General features: G+C 36.4%; 1 protein-coding gene across 1 annotated transcript in view; it reads right to left on the bottom strand.

Annotated features, from left to right (window-relative positions):
- FAM155A (family with sequence similarity 155 member A) overlaps window positions 1-20,007 on the bottom strand; it is a 521,166-nt gene that overhangs the window by 16,440 nt on the left and 484,719 nt on the right. Inside the window, exon 2 of the mRNA XM_040537523.1 lies at window positions 5,655-5,826. Coding sequence (XP_040393457.1) covers window positions 5,655-5,826 — 172 coding nt within the window. The remainder of the gene's footprint in view (window positions 1-5,654; window positions 5,827-20,007) is intronic.

Here is a 20,007-nt window from a genome sequence, read left to right as displayed (position 1 = left end):
TCCTTTCCTTCCTTTCCTTCTTTCCTTTCCTTTCTTTCCTTTTCCTTTCTTTCCTTCCTTTCCCTTTTCCTTTCCTTCCTTCCTTTCCTTTCCTTTCCTCCCTTTCCTTTCCTTTCCCCACCTTTCCTTTCCTTTCCTTCCTTTTCCTTTCCTCTTCCTTCCTTTCCTTTCCTTCTTTCCTTTCCTTTCCCTTTCCTTTCCTTCTTTCCTTTCCTTTCCTTTCCTTTCCGCTCCTTTCCTTTCCGCTCCTTTCCTTTCCTTTCCGCTCCTTTCTTTTCCGCCCCTTTCCCTTTCCCTTCCCTTCCCTTCCTTCCTTTCCCGTTCTTCCTTCCCTTCCCTCCTTTCCTCCTTTCCCTTACCTTCCCTTCCCTTCCCTTCACTTCCCTTCCCTTCCCTTCCCTTCCCTTCCCTTCCCTTCCCTTCCCTTCCCTTCCCTTCCCTTCCCTTCCCTTCCCTTCCCTTCCCTTCCCTTCCCTTCCCTTCCCTTCCCTTCCTCTTTCCCCTTTCCCTTCCCCTTCCCCTTCCCCCTCGCCCTCCCCCTCCCCCTCCCCCTCCCCCTCCCCCTCCCCCTCCCCCTTTCCCTTTCCCTTTCCCTTTCCCTTTCCCTTTCCCTTTCCCTTTCCCTTTCCCTTTCCCTTTCCCTTTCCTTTTCCCTTTTTCTCCTTCCTTCCTTCCTTCCTTCCTTCCTTCCTTCCTTCCTTCCTTCCTTCCTTCCTTCCTTCCTTCCTTCCACCCTTCCTTCCTTCCACCCTTCCTTCCACCCTTCCTTCCTTCCACCCTTCCACCCTTCCACCCTTCCTTCCACCCTTCCTTCCACCCTTCCACCCTTCCACCCTTCCTTCCTTCACTTCCACCCTTCCAACTATCCTGTCGAATTTCTTCGGGACAAATCACCAGTCCTATGTTGTTTTCTCGTCACATGGACCTTCCAAGGTAAGATAAAACCTCTGCTATTTTTCTTTTCACATTCTCCAGTGCACTTTTATTTTTTATTTATTTTTTTTTTTTACAGCTTCCAACATCAAGAAATACCCTGTCCAGAAAGAAAACAAACAAACGAGCAAGCAAACAACATACATGAGTTCTCTGTCCTACTTTCTTGCTATTTTTGTCGAGCCGGCCTGACATTTATTGCTTTCAAACAGATGCGCTCGGATTTGCCAAGAGCCGCTTTGTTCCCCCGCCTCCACTAGGTGCTGCTCCCCGAAAATGCTCGCCGCGGCGGCGGGAGGTGAAGGCGGCAGCTCGCAGCCGCAGCGCACGGCCACGGAAAGCAGCCCCTGCCTCCTACCCGGCGGAGGTCGGGTTCCGGCGCGTAAGCCTTAGATGTACATCACCCTCGGCGTTGTATTCGACATCAGATAAAGCCAGCCATCGCCAGCACACGTTTTCGCGTGACTAGCTTTCCATGATTTATAGAAATGCTTTGTAGAAATCAGACCTTTGTCTTTCCATTAACCTGAATCTCTTCTGGACGTTAGAGGAAATAATCTGTTACCATGGAGGAGAGAAAAAGAAGGCCTTATTATTATTTCTGTGCCCTTATTATTATTATAAAACATTATTAAATAATATCAGAATCCACAATTTTTTCTTGTGTTTTCAGTGATAAATCATCCTATAAGCAGAAGGTTCTTTCTCTTTTTCTTTCTCTCTTTCTCTCTTTCTTTCTTTCGTTTCTTCATTCGTTCATTCTTTCTTTCAGTCTTTCGTTTGTTCTTTCGATCTCTTTCGTTCTTTCGTTCTCTTTCTTTTTCTTTCTTTCTTTCTTTTTCTTTCTTTCTTTTTCTTTCTTTCTTTCTTTCTTTCTTTCTTTCTTTCTCTCTTTCTTTCTTTCTCTCTTTCTTTCTCTCTTTCTTTCTTTCTCTCTTTCTTTCTTTCTTTCTCTCTCTCCCTCTCTTTCTTCCTCTCTTTCTTTCTCTCTCCTTCTCTCTATTTACCCTCTTTTCCTCTTTCCCTCTTCTTTCTCTCTTTCCCTCTCTTTCTTTCCCACTTTTTTTTCTTTCTTTCTTTCTTTCTCCAGACAATATTTCATAATTAAGAGCTTCCCTTAACTAGCCAGCAAGTCCTGTATTAATTTCATGTGGGAAAAAATATCTCATAGTGCCATAACCAAATTCACTTCCTGTTAGATTTCTCTGGGAAAAAAAAAAAAAAAAAAAAAAAAAAAAAAGTACAGAATTTGAAAAAGCATCTGTAACATTTCCCTCTGAGGGATACCGTCACTGTTGGGAGCAGCAGAGATATTCAAGCCTGATTTAAATGAATGTGGGTTTGTGGCAAAATACTGTTCATGAGGAATCCCTGAATATAAAGTTTGCTTCTGCTGTGTTTCCTGTAACAGAGCTCAAAATTGAATAGCTTCACACTGAACTTAGGAAGAAGGGAGCATCTAAATATCAAATAGAAATACTTTCAACATGACCCTCATATTTATTTATTTATTTTGCCAATGAATTTCACCCATCCCAGGAAAAGCATAACCGGTAATGAGAAATTCCCAGAACATCTGCCAGAAGGGAACTCACAAAAAATGCAGCAGCAGATGTCCCTCAAGACATGTGGGATCTGCTTTTGGTTGCTTTTCTGCAGAAGGAGTTCAAGTTAGCTGTCAAGCCACAAACTATTCTGAGGTAAAGTATTTTTTTCTACTGTTGAATGGGCTGCACTTTGCATGAAATAATTCTGTTTTTGTTAAGCTGCAAATAAATGTAATTCCTTAGTCCCATAGCAGATATTAGTATAATTTCTCATTGTTCAGTGGAAAGATGTGACCTTACACTGAGCTGCTGATCAATAAGAGGGTGCCAATGAGCATGTATTCCAGAGAAAGTTTGAATTGCATCTTCATACATCTCCTCATCATCTTTTCATGCTCACAACTATGTAATGTCAACATGCTGACTTTTACAAGTCCATGGATATGTTAAGGGACCTGATTTGAGAGGACAGAAAGTCCAACCAAGTATTAGTGTACTGTGATTTGAGAATCATATTTATAATTATATCATAATTATATTTTAAATGCTTGCAATAATACCTTGATTCCTTTGACATTCCATGCACTCCTTGGGTGCAAATGCCTGCTTAGGCTGAACTAAATAACTCAGCTCTGTTGATTACATGCATCAGACCTTCATTGACTATAGTGAGAGCTTGTTCATAGAGTTTAAGCATAGATACCTACACTATTAAAATCTGCAGTAAAATGTATTTAATACTTCCCTGAATCTGCTTTTCATCCCAAACCCAGTGATATTGACTGTTAGTAATCTTTGCAAGGTCATCTTTTTTATGTGTTTTATGAATGAATTTGGACTTGGAGATGTACTAGGAAAACGAAGAAGTGGATATGTATTTCTGAAGACATTTTCTATGATAATGATGTCTTTGCTCACTGTTTGTTCTTTTCCTTTGTGTATGTGTGCCAGTGTGCACGTGTAAATACATGGGCACACACATATGTATGTATACAAGATGTAAATAAAAAGGTCTTGTCTCTCACTTCAGCTGTATCGTCCTATTTAAACTGGAAAATAATTTTTATTTGATTCCTCTGTATGCATATTGGATGGCTGTTAATATTTATGAAATGCACTGAAGAGAAGTGCTAAGCACCATTACCCTATTGATGACTACCAAATTGTAACTCAGCTTACATTTCATTACATTGTCTCTTGCATACGTATGGATATTGCTGGATTGTGTGCATTAGGCTTAATCTTCAAGAAGGAATATAGTAAACATCTTGCTACCAGAATCTCCCTAAATCCAAACACAGGGTACACAGTGAAGAGAGTTTCCACAAATATTATGCTTGCCTCTGAGGTGTCATAGAACATTTTTTGAGGATTTATATTTTACTCTATTTTTAACTAGCTCACTTGGGCAACTCATTTATAATGTAGAAGTAGAAGTAGAAGTAGAAGTAGGAGTAGGAGTAGGAGTAGGAGTAGGAGTAGAATAGAGTAGATTAGAGTTGAAGAGAATAGAGTAGAGTAGAGTAGAGTAGAGTAGAGTAGAGTAGAACATAACAGAACAGAACAGAACAGAACAGAACAGAATAGTTCAGTGGGAAGGAACAGAACCTTAAAATATCATTAGGTCCAACTGCCTGACAACTTCAGGGCTGGCCAAAAGTAAAAGCATATTACTGAGGGCATTATCTAAATGTCTCTTGAACACTGACATGGATGGGGCATCAATCACCTCTCTAGGAATCCTGTTCCAGGTTTTGACCACCCCACCGTCATAATAAAGACATTTTTCCTATGTCCAGTCTGAACCTCCCCTGGCTCAGCTTTGTGCTGTTCCCACGTGTCCTGTCATCAGTTCCCAAGGAGCAGAGAGTGGCACCTCCCTTTCTACTTCCTCTCCTCAGGAAGCCACAGAGAACAATGAGGCTGCCTCTTAGCCTCCTTTTCTCCAGACTAGACAATCCAAGAGTCCTCAGCCTCTCCTCACGTGACACGCCCTCCAGTCCTTTTACTAGACTTGTTGCCCGTCTCTGGATGCTTTGAAGAACCTTAACAACCTTTTTATTTCGTGGAGCTCAGAACTGCATAAGGTGAGGCTGCATCACTGATAATACAGAGAGAGAATCGCCTCTTTTGATTAGCTGGATATGTTATGTCTAATATACCCCAAAATGCATATCAAGCTTTCTAGTGCAGCCCTAATTTAAGATTTATTCTGTCTAATTGCAAGTATTTAGACCAAGCTGTCAAATAATATAATTGTTGAAATGCCTTTTGACTGATTTACTTGTAATAGGGTGCCTAAATATTTTCAAGGTTCTCAGTTGATACTATAAGCACCAGAAATATGTAGGTAACATTGATATAAACTGAAATTTTGTATCAATGAATCCCAGCCAGTCCTGACAATAAATAAATAAATAAATACATGACATTTGAAGTGCCTATGATATACTAAAGATATTTCTTACCTAACATGCCCTCTGTGGATGGACCATTCTGGGATAATGTTTGAAACAGAATGGAATGTCAAAGGAACTAAACCATTTTATTAACCAATGCACAGATCTATATAAATGATATATTTTAAAATTAAAAATCCTTCCAGAATTTAATAGAGTCCAGAAGAGACCAAAAAATCAGTGCTTCACAGCAAAACATCTGATTCTTTCAATTCTTGACTAGTGAAAGCCCTTTCCTTAGAGGTTTGCTATCCAAGAACTGCTGCAGCTGCACACTTCTGAATGTTACACCTCAGATTCTTTGTTTATCTGACATAAGAATATAGATCAACAAAGTTGAGTATACTAAAAATTGATTTTGCATCTCTCTCTCTCTCTCTCTCTCTCTCTCTCCCTCTGAATATTGGATATCACAGAGCTGTTTTTCTCAGTTTACACAACACAGAGCTACAAAAACCTTCCAACCAAATTACAAAGCATAAAAAATAACCAGAAAAAAATTCTCCTAGTAATTTTGTTTTGTAAAGTTAATGACTGTGGCAAGCTGTAGTTTAAATGCGCATACTAAATCTGGGCTCAAATCCTAACACCTTTGAGAAATCTTTGTGATGAGGAATACCTTCAGGCTCTCATAGTTAATAGAGGAAACATATTCACATTCTCCTTCACAGTTAGACCTAAGAAAACAAGTGAAATTATTTTTTGTATACTATACCTGTACAGATGAAACTTGATAGTCCTCCATAGATGACATCATCATTATCTGGTAATATAAACGGACACCTCGTCTGGACCTCCAAACAGTATTGCTTGCAAGGAATTCTGTTGCTGCAGTGAAACTGTGTGACTTCAAAATACTGGGAACAGAGCCAGGCTTTGTAGACAGTCTGGAAAAAGAGAAGAACCAGAAGTATAGATGGATGACAATAGCATTGTCATTATTAGAAGAACATACTGTACTGTACACCTACATTAATAATGCTTTTGAAAGCAAATTTTAAGACTCTCATTTGGGTAAAACACACTCTTAACATTTGACTATCCTCCCACTACAAAAATGAAAACTTCAGCCAAGTCATTTAAAAGCAACAGTCACTCAGGACTAGGCTAATGACAGTATTTTATATCAGTGTGTAAACAGGTACCTCTCTTAGATGCATATTTTTATTACATAAACATGCAGCACACTCCTGTCCCTATACTTTACCATATAGAAACCATCATCTGAACCTCATTTGGGACTGTTTTGGGAAAACCTTACAAAAACAAATGCAATAAATAGTTTCATACTGGCCTAAAGCCAGCTCTATTCTTTATATTGTCTGGTGCTAAGCTTTCAGGTTGCAATAGATGGTGCTGCTTCCCTTCAAATAAAACCCTATCCAGTCTACAGCATGGAAACACATTACAGTTCATGAACATGAACAGCTGTAGACTAGGAGCTAAATCTGTAATAGTGAGGTCCAATGTCTACTTCTGGGAGCAAAGAGAAACACAATAAAGATGTTGTCACCTGAAGCTGTGTAGCCATGGCTGCATGGTTGTAGTGATTACCACTATTATTACTATTGGTATTTATAAATAAAAGCAAACTAAACATGTTGATTTTAGTTTCTTGTGTCTTTAAGCAATGATATTAGTCAGAAGAATTAAACAACCTTTTTGACACAGAAAAGCTTCACAAATGATCATATAAAAACAGATTGGATAGAAGCTTATGGAGCTGGTGAAACACCTGTATGACTGAGTACTAGAGAAGTTTGTCAGTTTCCCATTCTTTTCTTTTCTAATTATCTTTTTTTTTTTTTTTTTTTGAAGTGCATTAATTATTCGTTATATAGTTGCTATCTAGGCTGTTATATAATTAAAATTTACTTTCTGTATTCATTCCAAATATCCAAAAAGCTTACTAACAGCTTTATCATGGGCTCAAATAAAACATAAAGGTAGCTGGTTATTTTCCTTCTTTCTATACCTGTTCATAAGAAAAAACAAAACAAAACAAACAAACAAAACAAAACAAAACAAAAACAAAAACAAAACAAAAAAAAACCCTTAGATTAAGTCTTCAAGCACCAAAAATTTAAATTCAAAAACTGACACCTGAAAGGAGCAAAAAGGAGCAATCTAGCAGAGGGTTCGTGTAGGTTTCAGCACATTTCCTCTCATCCATTACAATTTTTACTAGTGTCAGTAGTGGTTTAATGTGTGTAGTTAATTTGAATGTAGTAGTCCCAGAATCACAAAACTTTTATCTTACTTGTTTGCAGTGGTGGCAGGTGTGGGTAAGGTTGCTAGGTGATAAAGTAAAGCCTTTATCACTAATCTATGCTTTATGATTATCTCTTTATAGTAGCTTTCGCCTACTGCACTCTGTAGAACAAGATTTTTTCATTACAAATTAAATTTTAATTGCTTACAGAGGGTTCTTATCCACAATAAATGATTAATGAGAAGGAGAATTAAATGGTGTGTGTATTTATTGTTCTTAAATAAACTCAATTCGAAACAGCAAGTGGTTTTCCCAGTATTGACTATATCTCCCCCCAAGCTTTTAACGTTTCAATTGCTACATTGATTGAATAAAATAAATAGTGTTTTTTTCTTTTCTTTTCTTTTCTTTTTCTTTCTTTCTTTTTTTTTTTTTTTTTTTTTTTTAAATATTTAATTACTAATTGAGCAATATCTATTGGTTGGAGATAGGAACTCTGGCTTGGATAACAGGTAATAGATAAATATTCTCAGATGTTCCTTCCTGATCTCCAACAGTTTAGAACTGTCTATTTTGGATCTACCTAACATAGATAATAAGGTGGTTTATGAAACATATTTAATGAAGAAAGGATTTTTTTTTATTAAAATATTAAATATTCCTGCTTTTTTTTCCCATGTCAATACTTCACACTTGCAACCTAGCAACCTAGTAAACAATACATCCTCAACTCAAGCATAAACAAAATATTCTCTTTCTTTCTTACATACTTTATGGCATGTTGAGACAGATAAATATCTTATTTCAGGAGTATGTCTCTATAATATAGCTTAACTGGCACGTGGAAGTCTTTAAAATTACTTCAGCAAATTTTGGGTCATTGACAAAAGGTACAGAAGATCTTATTTGAGGACATAGGGACAATAAAACTTTTGTCTTTCTGAGTTGGCATAATCTCTTTCAAAATACAGACTTATTTTTTAAGGTGCTATTGCACCAAATCAAATTAAGTTAAAAAAAAAAATAATCTTGAATTATAACATCTCTTGTAGCCTGTTAGAAACCACTTATCGCACAAAAATGGTCATATCTAAGCACTGACAGATGTGTGTGTGTGTGTATGTGTGTGGTCATACAGGAAAAGGCTGGTCTGCCTTATAAAGTCCTGGAAAATGTTCACCAATGAAAGAAGTGTCTTGTTATTAAGCTTCCAAGACCTATTTTTTTTTTTTTCTTTCTAAAGTCTAAAGCTTAAAAATACTGTATTTCAAATTATAGTTGACAGGACTTGTTCTGAACAAGAAAATGTAGCAAAACTAGGAGCCAATGAAAAGTTCATAAATGCACATTTTTATGCACTATTTTCCTTTATCTCCCATATGTTTTCTATTTTCTCCTTCAAGATGATACGCATTGATTTTGATTCTGATTGATATTATGATGCCATATTCAGTCATCTTCTTTCATTTTGCTATCTGCACTTTTATTGTCTTTCATTGCAGAGAGAAAAGATGGAAGGGTGGGGAGGAGAGAAGACCATGCATCAAATAGCCAGACGCAGAGAAAGTCCTCCAGACTTCATATTAAGTTTTCTGGAGCAAAATTATTGACCTTCCAAACCCGCACATTCTGAAGATTCAAGTCAATAAAATATGTCTTGGATTACATTTGAAGGGTTCAAAGATGGGTTGTGGCAGCAACAGACGGGACGGTCACTTTATGATATCCTCAGTAAAAACAAAACATACAAAAAAAAAAAAGAAAACAAAATTGAACTCCCAACAAGAACTGAAATAAACTGAGTTAGAAGATTGGGAAAGATATACAAATTATAGAGAAAATATATGAACACTCATTTATCATTTTTTTTTTTTTACAAGAAACAAGAGAAAATCTTTAGCAATTTTCGCACAAAATCAGAACTGCAGAAGATAAAAGCATAATTTTTATTACTAGATATTTTGTGAATTCAAGATAAGGCACTATAAACAAACAGAAAAATAATACACTACATAGCTTTTGTGTTTCTTAAATTTGTAATTTTGGCTACATCTTATGATCTTGTATATATGTTGCAAGCATATAACAGAATAATATTTGAGATGGGCTTGTATTTTCAGCTGTTTTGAAAACCTTTGAAAAATCATAGTTGCTAATAGAAATCTGTCAGACTGATCTCAAAGGACAGAAAAAATAATGTGTTTTTTTTTGTTATTATTCTTTTTTAGCAAGGAAAAGAAAATAAAGGGAAAGTACTCAGATAAATTGGATTATTGAACATCAGGGCAACCACATACACATATTAAATAACTGCATAAATCTAAATATGTATTCTTTTTTACTATTAACAGAACTCTGTATTTGATAGAGGTACAGTCCTGGCTATTAGACAAGACATAATGCAAAAAAAAAAGATAGTATGACAGAATAATTAGGTCATCTTTCACATACAAAAATATAACTACAAAATTTCAGGAGGGTTTAATGGTAATTTTTCCCACCTAAATAAACCAAACTTTTTTTTTTTTTTTTTTTTTTTCTATAGGCAAATACTGAAAATTGCACTTTTGGAAAAGTGTAAGAGTCAACACTGGCTTTATGTACCTGTATTTATATGCATGGGTGCCTACCCAGAAAGATCATAACCAAAATCTTTTAATCTTTTTTAAATCTCTTAAAATCTTTTAAATTTTAAGTAGTGAATAATAACATGATAAAAATATATACTATTAATTATTAATTAGGCAGATTAATTCACTATTTGACATTCATTTTATTTCTACTTTACAGATGTCAAGCCAAAGTCTGGAAACAGAAAAAATACCAACTACCCATCACAAATAACCAGTTTTAGCAAGACAAGGAATTAGCACTTCACAAATAAACAGACAGTACTATGCATTTGCTTGTCAAATCATTACAGATAATAAATGGATTTAGGGTTAAGAGGAAGAAGGCAAGGTTGTTTGTGGGGAATTTTGAGATTCTAAAAGAGCACAGCATGTGCTTTTTCTCTCAGGACATCAGGAAGAACATAGTTATTTTTGTCTCTGCAAGGGGAATAGCAGTCCAGATATTTTGTGTCTCTTATCATACATGGGGGTAGACTGTGCCTTGGAGTAATTCTTTCTGGTCTTGAAAGGCCATTGGACAGAACTTTTAGGTAAACTGTCGGAATTATTTGCCTACAGAGGAGCCAACAGCTGCCATCCCGAGTGTGCAGTATAGCTAGGCAGAGCACTATGCTGGTTGATCATATCCCAGTCACTATACTAGCTGCGCAACCAGGCAAAATTAATTTTAATCATGTGATTATGATTTACCAAGAATGCAAAAATTATGGGGAGATAACAGTGTATTTGCTATTCATATATGCTCACAGTCTCTCTCTCCCCCTTATCATTCTCACTCATGTATACATGCACATTCTAAATAACCAAATTTCTGTCCAAACAGATTGAGTATATAGACTGAAATATCTGAGTCACACTGCATGAGAGGTATCAGCAAAGGAGAATGGAAAAGCTCAATCAGTTTCATTCTCTATGGCTGACAATTCTTCCCACTTTTCAGGAGATGAATTCAGCTCTCTTCTGCCCCTTCCCCCCTCGTTCCTGACTGCTGTTACCAGTACAGTCCTAAATGAACAGTGTGAGATTTCCATGAAATGTCTGTTTAGCTATTCTCCATGAAAGTTATTTTAAAAAAATGTTACTGAACAAAAATTTGATGTTACTGGCTAGATTGTCAAAATAATAATACAAAAAGGAATCTAGATATCATCAAAGAGCTCCTAGTGTGTATATGTGGAGGATGGTGGGAGGGAAAGAAAGTAGGAAGAGAGAAGTCACAACAGAAACTGTCTCTCACAATAGTAAATTCTATGAATTTAATACATTTTAACTGCTTTGCATTGATGTTTTGCTACCATATTTATTCCTCAGTAGGAAAATGAAGTCTTCAAACACAGAACAACTTAATAATTTCACATACCAGTTTAAAAGGAAAAGGCCCTTCATGAACTTCAGAGGCATTCTGTTCATTGCCATTTTCAAACACATCAGGCAATTGTACCTTACTGAGATAAAGAAATTTACAATATTGCCTTAAGAGAGCGTGATACCAGTCCAGGTCAACTACTACCAAAGCTCGTGAATATTTTGGGCTAAATTCTGTAGTCTTTATGTATACTGAGGTGTACCTCAGGCTGAGACTGACTAATCAATTGATTTTTTCAAGAACGTCCATGCGATAACTTACTAAGTAACTTGAGGTTTTTCAACAGAACTGAACCAAGAAACACACTTTCTCTTTCACCCCAGTAGTCCCCAGCCCAGGCTGACTCATTGACAACACCAGTGAATAAGCAGTGTGCTGAGAAAAATCCCTTTTTCTCTTCACGTCAGCCTCAATTTTAGCATATGTAGTGGGTTTATGTGTCAAGGTTTTAGTAGCAGAGGGCTGCAGGGGTGGCCTCTGTGAGAAGAATCCAGAAGCTGCCTCATGTTAGATAAAGGGCAGTTTCAGCTGGCTCCAAATGGACCCACTGTTGTCCAAGCCAATAAGCGATGTTTTTTGCACCTCTGTGAGAGCAGATTTAAGGAAAGGGACAAAAAGCTGTGGCACAACAGCAGCTGGGAAAGTGAGGAGTGAGGAACAGCCCTGCAGACCCCAAGGTCAGTGAAGAAGGAGGGGGAGGAGGTGCTTAAGGCACCAGAGCAGAAATTCCCCTGCAGCCTGTGGAGAGGCCCCTGGTGGAGCAGGCTGTCCCCCTGCAGCCCATGGGTCTCAAGGCAGAGCAGATCTCCACGCTGCAGCCTGTGGAGGAACCCACAGTGGAGCTGATGGGTCTGACCTGAAAGAGGTTGCTGCCTGTGCAGAACCCCCACTGGAGCAGACTCTGGGCCGGTGCTGTAGCCCATAGAGAGGAGCCCACGCAGGAGCAGGTGACGTGGCAGGAGCTGCTACCCATGGGGGACCCAGGTTGGAGCAGTGTACTCCTGAGGGATGGACCCCATGGTATGGACCCATATCTGGAGCATTTGTTGAAAAGCTGCTGCCTGTGGGAAACCCATGCAGGGTCATTTCGGGAAGGACTGTGTCCTGTGTGAGGGACCCCGCGCTGGAGCAAGGGAAGAGAGTGACCATGAAGGAGCAGCGATGGTGAAGTGCTGTAGACTGACTGCAACCACCATTCACCCATTCACCTGCTCCACTCTGGGGGAGGAGGTGGAAGAGGGTGGATGGGGGTAAGGTGGTTTTAGTTTGTTTTCATTGTTTCTCACTTCTCTAGATTGTTAGTAATTGGTAATAAATTTATTTAATTGCCCTACACAGAGTCTGTTTTGCCTGTCGCAATAATTGTTGAGTGATCTCCCTGTCCTTATCTCAACCCCTGAGCCCTTTTCATTGTATTTCCCCCCTTTCCCTTTGAGGAGGGGGAGCAAGAGAATCTGGTGGAGCTCAGCTGCCCAGTTGGGTAAAACAACCACAGCATATGATTTTCTGCAGTCAAAACTAATCTTAAAGATTTTCATATGCAACATGTTGCCTATATGCAATGGGTGATACCTTCTTTGCATGCCGAATCTCTACATATCTGCCTAATTCACAGCGCTATGAAAGTATGAACTATTTAAAAGCATTATATGTGCATTTCAAGTTAGGTTATATGCTTAAATTCCCTTTTTTTTTTTAATTATTATTATTATTATTTTTTAATTTTAACTCAGTGAATTGTTGTCTATTCTGTGACATTACCACAGTTGATAATGTTGTCTTTTCTAGTCTCCATCTCAATCTTTCTATGAAAATTTTTTTAAATTTAAAAATAACATTTGTTAGTAGTAGTCTTATTTTTCTTACATTTTCTTACATTTTCTTACATTTCTTTTTGCGATGAAGCTTTTGCTGTAAATTTCACTTTAAATCTTATGCATGCTGTACATCAGGGAAGTAATAGCTACTGTCACCTACCGACTTATCCACTGTCTGTTCAGTGCAGTCTCTGAAAAGCTTTTTACGTTTGGATCACCAGGGTATTATGTGTTAGTTTGAGTGACAGTGCCTCTTCTTTAAGAAACACATGGGTCAATCTCAGAGCCTGCTTTGTGCATCAGCACTTGAGATGTCATGTTTTATCGAGATGTCTTTTAGATAGTTTATGTGTGCATTTTAGAGACTAAACAACCAAAATACAGATGGCTAACTGGTACAAGATCTGATTAAATCTGACATGGGTAGTGTTACGAATGTGAGCTCTCCCAGGAATTTTGTCAGTTTTGAGCAGTAAGGACTGTCTGACTTCAGGAAAACCACATTTTCTATGTGTGCTATGGATAGCCTTCTGCCCATGAGAGCTGTGGGACTGCTGGTGACATTTCTCTTCAACCAACCTTCATTCTCAGTTCTGCTCTGAATAGGACTGGCTAAGCACACAAGTAGTGCAGAAATAATGAGCTGATGTGATAACGAGATGAAGACCAAACCTTGCAGGATGGTTTCACCAATGAGAGTCAGTGGTACAGTCAGGTGATTAAATATTACTTGAAAGCATATAACAAAACAGAGGTTTTGGAATATGTGGATGGTTGAGAGTAAGATAATGATACTTGATATACTATATAATAATTCCTGAATAGTTTCAGTGGACAAAAATAGCAATGTAAAAAAGGTTATCATTTTCACTTTATTGCAACATTATCAAATCAAACAATTTTAACTGGTGTAATATTAATTTTCAGTAAGGTTCAAACACTTCTTTCTACAGAAACTATTGTCATTCTGCTTATACAGACAAGCATTGTTCATCATTGTTCATTAAACATTTGCCTAAATACAGATCATGCTCTTTTGTATTTCATTACATTAGTATTGACGCAAAACCATTCTGCTTTGTGGAATAGTTGGTTTGTAAATACACACAAGCACACACACATAATATGTGTATATTCTTTTTTTTTTTGCTTTCTTTTTATCTGATCCTGAATGAAAATAGATTAACAATCTGAGCTTCCTGTAGAACAGACATTATATTTTCCAGCTATTCCATTCTATGTGCATTTTTTTAATTCCTTGTGTTAAAACACTGCAGTAGGAAATGAGAATGCCTGTTTCATATTATGGAAACTTATGCCTGAAATTTACAGTAATTTGGGAACAAACACAGCTGTCTGGTGGGTATTTTGACCTTTGTTCTTATTTATGTTTTATTATAATTAATGCCTTCTGTATCTGCATGTTTGGAATATCATAAGATAAATATAATAATGTCCGTCTAGAAGATCTTTATGCCAGTGAATGAAAAGTATTATATTAAGAGACAAAACCTTTTAGTGTTTCAGAATGATGGTAAATTAAATGGCTAAACTTGTTTCTTTCCTATTTTACTAGGATATTAAAATTTCATATGAATCTCATACGAATAATATAATTTGAAAGACACGCATACTATTTTACTTGAAGGTAGAGGACAGGTAAACCAAGGTTGAAATTTATTTGCCAGAACATTTTTGATCTCAGCTTAAATTCGTATACTACATAACAAGATTTCTTTTAACCGAACACAAATGAGAGGAATGACAAGCTGCTTTACTCATATCTTCATTGTTTATATTGGAAAAGACAACAAGAGAAATGTGGATATGCCAGCTACTAATACAGATATGTTGCTTTCATTATGGAGAAATTACTACAGAGGAGATGGCATCAGTGCGTCCCCATCACTTTTGTAATCTTTAAGAGAAGTTAGACACAGATATAGGGGAAATCTGACAAAATAAATTAAGGTTCTGCAAGGTATAAATATTGTGCAAAACCCAGATCTGCCAGCCCTATCTTTCTGATGGTTAGCCATCCAATCAAATGGGTTCATCATAATGATTAACTTCCCTTTTCTATAATATCCTCAAACCTTAACTCATCATCTGTATTAGTATTCACTCTTAGCTTTTACATAATATTGCAAATAAACTTTATTTGGAAGATCATAAACATCCCTTTGGGTGAGGAAACTGGAGATTAACTAACTCATTATAGATACAAGTAGCCTAGTAAAAAAAAATAATAAATAAATAAAAAGTGGATACTAGCCTTTGATTTTGAGAGCTTAATAGTCATCTACACAGATAATATATTAAAATGTACAAACCAGGAGATGCAATTATAATAAAACAAATGATTAATCCTTAAAGTGTCTGATCAGCTCCTCTGGAAGATCTTAGGACCACTGACTTCAAGTCAGTTTGCAATGGGCAGGGGCCTGTTTTAACGTTATATTCAAAAAATATATCTGAATTCATGAACAAAATAACTTGTCAAGGTGAAAAGTCTTTTGTCTTCAACTGTGCTCTCCACCATTATTAAGGTGATGATACTCTATATTAATTATTTCAACATGATGCTATTCAGAAGATTGATACTGCTGGCTAGCAGTGTATGCAGGCCAAGATAATTTCTCTTTTCATATCCCTTGCTTCTTCAAATTAAAAGCTTGACTTTTTCTGCCCACAAATATCTAGTGTTCAGAAGAGACAACCCTTATGGGCCCAGAGGACCTCTAACCAACTTGCAACAGCTGCTAAAGATTTCTGGCAGATGAGGGGAGTTGTTAAATTCTCATATGCAGAGAAATAGCTTCCTATGCCTTGAATTTCTCTTTCCATTTAGAACTATACCCTTTTTAGGCATAATACTTATTCAGCTTTGGTGCTGAATTTTCATCCTGATCATGCAGACAGAATTCTGTCTAAATCGCCTATATAAGTTTATTTTAATGTTTATTTAAAACTGATTATAAGAATATTATTGTTCTGCAAATTACCTAGAGACTAAACAGGTTGGATTTTCTCTTTTTTTGTGTTATTTTTGAACCCAAGAACTAATCTGGAGATGCCACTGCACTATTGCCACTCTCAGTGTTCTCAAGTTGTCACACATCTTTCCCTTGCTTTTAACATATATTTTGTCATAAAGCCTTCAGATTTACATGCTGTTGTTCTGACCTGAATGTGAGACATCCAAACAGGGTGAGTGTCTGAGCCTAAAAGAAGTTGATGGCAGGTTCTCCTTTTTTGCTTACACATCTCTAATTTGAAGTCACACAGATGCATCAAAAACTGACTTTAACCCAGGTAGCTGAACCTTGCCTGGGAGGGGGCATATATTGGGGGATATCTATGGGAAGGAGGTGAAGACGTTTTAGTCAGATCCCTGACATCAGCTTTTGATCATGCACATCATGCAGTTGATAAATCATATTTTCTGTGAGAGCACAATAAGCATTGCAGGGGTTCTTTACTATGGGCTCTTCAAGGCTATCACTAGCAGTAGCTGATGAATGTAAACTAATCCCATCATTCCAAAGCTCTTAAGGCTGATCTTCTACTACCAAGTCTCAAATCTCATGATCTAAGACTAAGGCTTTCTCAAAGTGGTACCTACCTCATACTGTCCTGATGGATCCCCTCTTCCATTCTGCATCAGACATGACTGGCTGGTCTGGCACACAAAATCAGGTAGAAGTCATAGATCTATCTTGTCTTCAGAGGAATCACTATTCAATATCCCATCTTTATATTTGTTTCTTCTAACTGACCAAGAATCAAGATTAATTGGCTTAAAGAGGTAAAGATTCATTGCAAGTTTGGAACATATAAAAGACGTATTAGATTTTAAATAGAAAAAAAAAAAAAAAGAAAAAAAAGGAAGTCTAGATGTCTAGATAATCAACCAAGCATTTCTAGTGTTAATAGTGTTTGAGAAATTCTACTTCTGGAAAGTAGAATAGAAAACATCTATTTTGCTCATGTAGAGTATGTTTGCCTCACTCAAGTGGACAAGATGTGAATAATACACAGTTCTATTCACTTCCTATATGCTTCCTTCCTTTTTTCTTCCCTTCCTTTTTCTTCTGTTGCATTTCAGAAATGCAAATGTTTACTTTTCCCAATCTGTTTAAATGTTATCAGTGGACTAACATGTTCTCACATATGGGGACTTGGCAGACCTTGGAAAGAAAAAAAATATAGGTCTAATTTCTCCAAACGCTGTAATTCCAGAGAAGACCCAGGAATTTCTCTGTGATTCCTTCTGAAAAGGGGCCATATTTCAGTGTTAGCATATGCTTCTGCAAAAGAAATAACTGATTTTAATAGTATATACAATGTATATGACACTTTTTATCTTCAAAGGGCCTGTCTAATACTGGGATTAATTCTGTATACTTAATCCAGGGAAAAAGTTTTTGGTTTATATCAGTCTCATAGGGATAACTGAGGTGAATATTACAAGACAGATCACACTAGGTATCATTTTCAGCCCACAAAAATATACTTATCGAGTTGCATGATGAGTGTGACACTAGCCTGTGAGTGGCTGTACTAGCTGCTGTCTCCATTAAGAGAAGTAGCCCTACCCCTTGTTTTTCCTCTGCCAGATTCCCATAATCTTTAGTAATCTAAAACATACATTTTTATCTGAAATATCAAAATGCTTTCACTGTTCGATGTAATATCGTTGTGGGAAACTGAATAAAACACTACATTTTAATGTGCAGTCCTTTCTACAAAGTTCCTTCTATTTGATCTCATTTGATTATATGATGCTATCTCAATTTCAAACGTTTTGTCTAAACTTTTATACTGTTGTTATACTATATTATATATTCTTCTTATACTAATACATTAGACAACAATATCAATTTCATTTCATTATAACTAAAACATGCCTGCAGAGATATTCTGTTAAATATAGTGTCATCTCAGGGAGAATCATAGGATTTTGGACTGACTGTTTTTCACATTTCATTTGTATTCCTTTGCTGATTATTATGCAATAATGACAACCAAAAAGATACTCTCTCTTCCCCAGTGATATTGCAGAAGTGTTACACGCAACTGAAACAAGATAAGCTTGTAATTTATGCACTAAATCACTATCAGATTACTCTTATGGCATTGTATTTATTTAACTTTGCCGTCACAATAGCTTGTTTGTACCCTTTTTCTTTTCATAAAGGTTTGCCAGAGTTATGCAACACTGATATTTCGGCAAGCTGTTTTAAAGGGAACTTTTTGTCTTTGATCAAAGGTGTTGTTTCTTCCCAGATTTTCAAATATTTACTTCATTGCAGTTTTTCTTGGACGATTTTATATGCTACATGGGGTCAAGTCTATCTGCAACTATCTGCTGACACATCTAACAATTTGCATAGGTCACTAATATCAGGGAAAAAATGAGATGCAGAGATTTGCCCTTCACATTTATTTTCATTTGTTTTTGCTACAGTTTGTTCAGCAAATAAAAGATAATGTTGGAATATTAACATAGAGTTTGAGAATTAAACACCAGAAATAGTCAGTTATACAGTCTGTCATAGATTGTAATAATACATAATACATTAGACGATTTGAGAGTAGAAAATATTCTAGCTTATATTTCAGAATGATTCCCTGAGTCATCCAGAGGATCTCTGTCAAGTAAGCCACAGACATATTTAAAAGCTAATAAATTGGTTATGGCAATAATTAAAAGTGGAATAATAACACAAACTGAAAGTAGTCATATGAGAAAGTCTAATCTGACTGATTTCTGCAAAGGTGAATTCTCCCTCTAATGAATCCAAATTATTTCTGAGTATAAAAATGAAAATGTGATCCTGGTGACAATTTATTTAGCCCTTCAAAAATCTATTAACGAGGTCTATAAAAAAGGTAGGTAGTAAACAGATTATTATTGCTTGAGAGAACTATACAGTCACATATACAAACTGAATAAGGGGAAAGAAGGAGAGGAAAAAAAGAATCAAATTTCATCAGTACAAAAGGTTAAAAGCAGGGTGTCATGTTTTCATATATGTTTTTTTTAGTAATGTATTAATAAATTAGAAACAGGGCTAGACAATGAGGAATCAAGTATGCAGAAAGATAAAAAAAAGTTAATCAAGTGAAAAAGAAGGACATTCAGAACTTCGTCTGAGCTGAAAATTTGCTGAATGGAGAGTGAAATTTAGTGCTGAAGAATTTAAAGAAATAAACCTTTCAAAAACAAATTTGAACTACTTATATACACCAAGAGGGATTTTACATCCAATATATGATTTCTCAGGAAAAAAAGAAAAGGATGGGGGGAGGGGAGTGTTGCTGTCCTTTGATTTCTTTATGGTTATGTCTGAAAAAGACAACAGATGGATGCACAAATGTTGGGAAATGACATAGAAACAGAGTCTTCTGCATAGCCAATGCTACACACTCAACTGGAATAGTCTACCCAGAAACAAGCAATCCCACCTCAAAATAGAAGCATAAAATTGGAAAAAAATAAAATAAAATCAAACAGGAGTCTCATGACTGGAACCTCTGAAGAAAGACTGAAAGATAAGTTAATGAAACTTCTGAGGGGCAGGAAAACTTCAGTGGCAGGATCTATGAAATTATGAGTGTGATGATAGATGATTTCCTTATCTTTGTTATATGTCCTAGAATGACTTAGTTTAACACTCATTACAACAACATTTTCATGAGAAAAAGAAAGTAAGATTCAAAGAGTGATCTTTCTAAAGTAAGTCCATATTTTCCCTTGTATATGTAATAGAGCAAAAAAGATTTTTGTTGTCCTTCAGAAAGCAAACCTGTGCCCACAGTAGATACTTTGTATATGTGGACTGGCTTTGAAGACATTGTAGACATTTTTCACTTTTGAATATATATAAAGCCATTTATACTTTAGGAGAAATACTGCACTAGATACTTAAAATACAGGTGTATACAAGGTGGCTTGGATACCCATTAGGGCTAACAGAAAGAGTATCAGTATAAACAAACTCTTTAAGAAAATCTTTCAGATTTAAAGATTAGGA

This window comes from Cygnus olor, chromosome 1 (assembly GCF_009769625.2).
Source record: "Cygnus olor isolate bCygOlo1 chromosome 1, bCygOlo1.pri.v2, whole genome shotgun sequence".
Lineage (NCBI taxonomy): Eukaryota > Metazoa > Chordata > Aves > Anseriformes > Anatidae > Cygnus > Cygnus olor.
The sequence above is the reverse complement of the archived record's forward strand: the minus strand, read 5'-3'. Positions and strand labels throughout refer to the sequence as shown.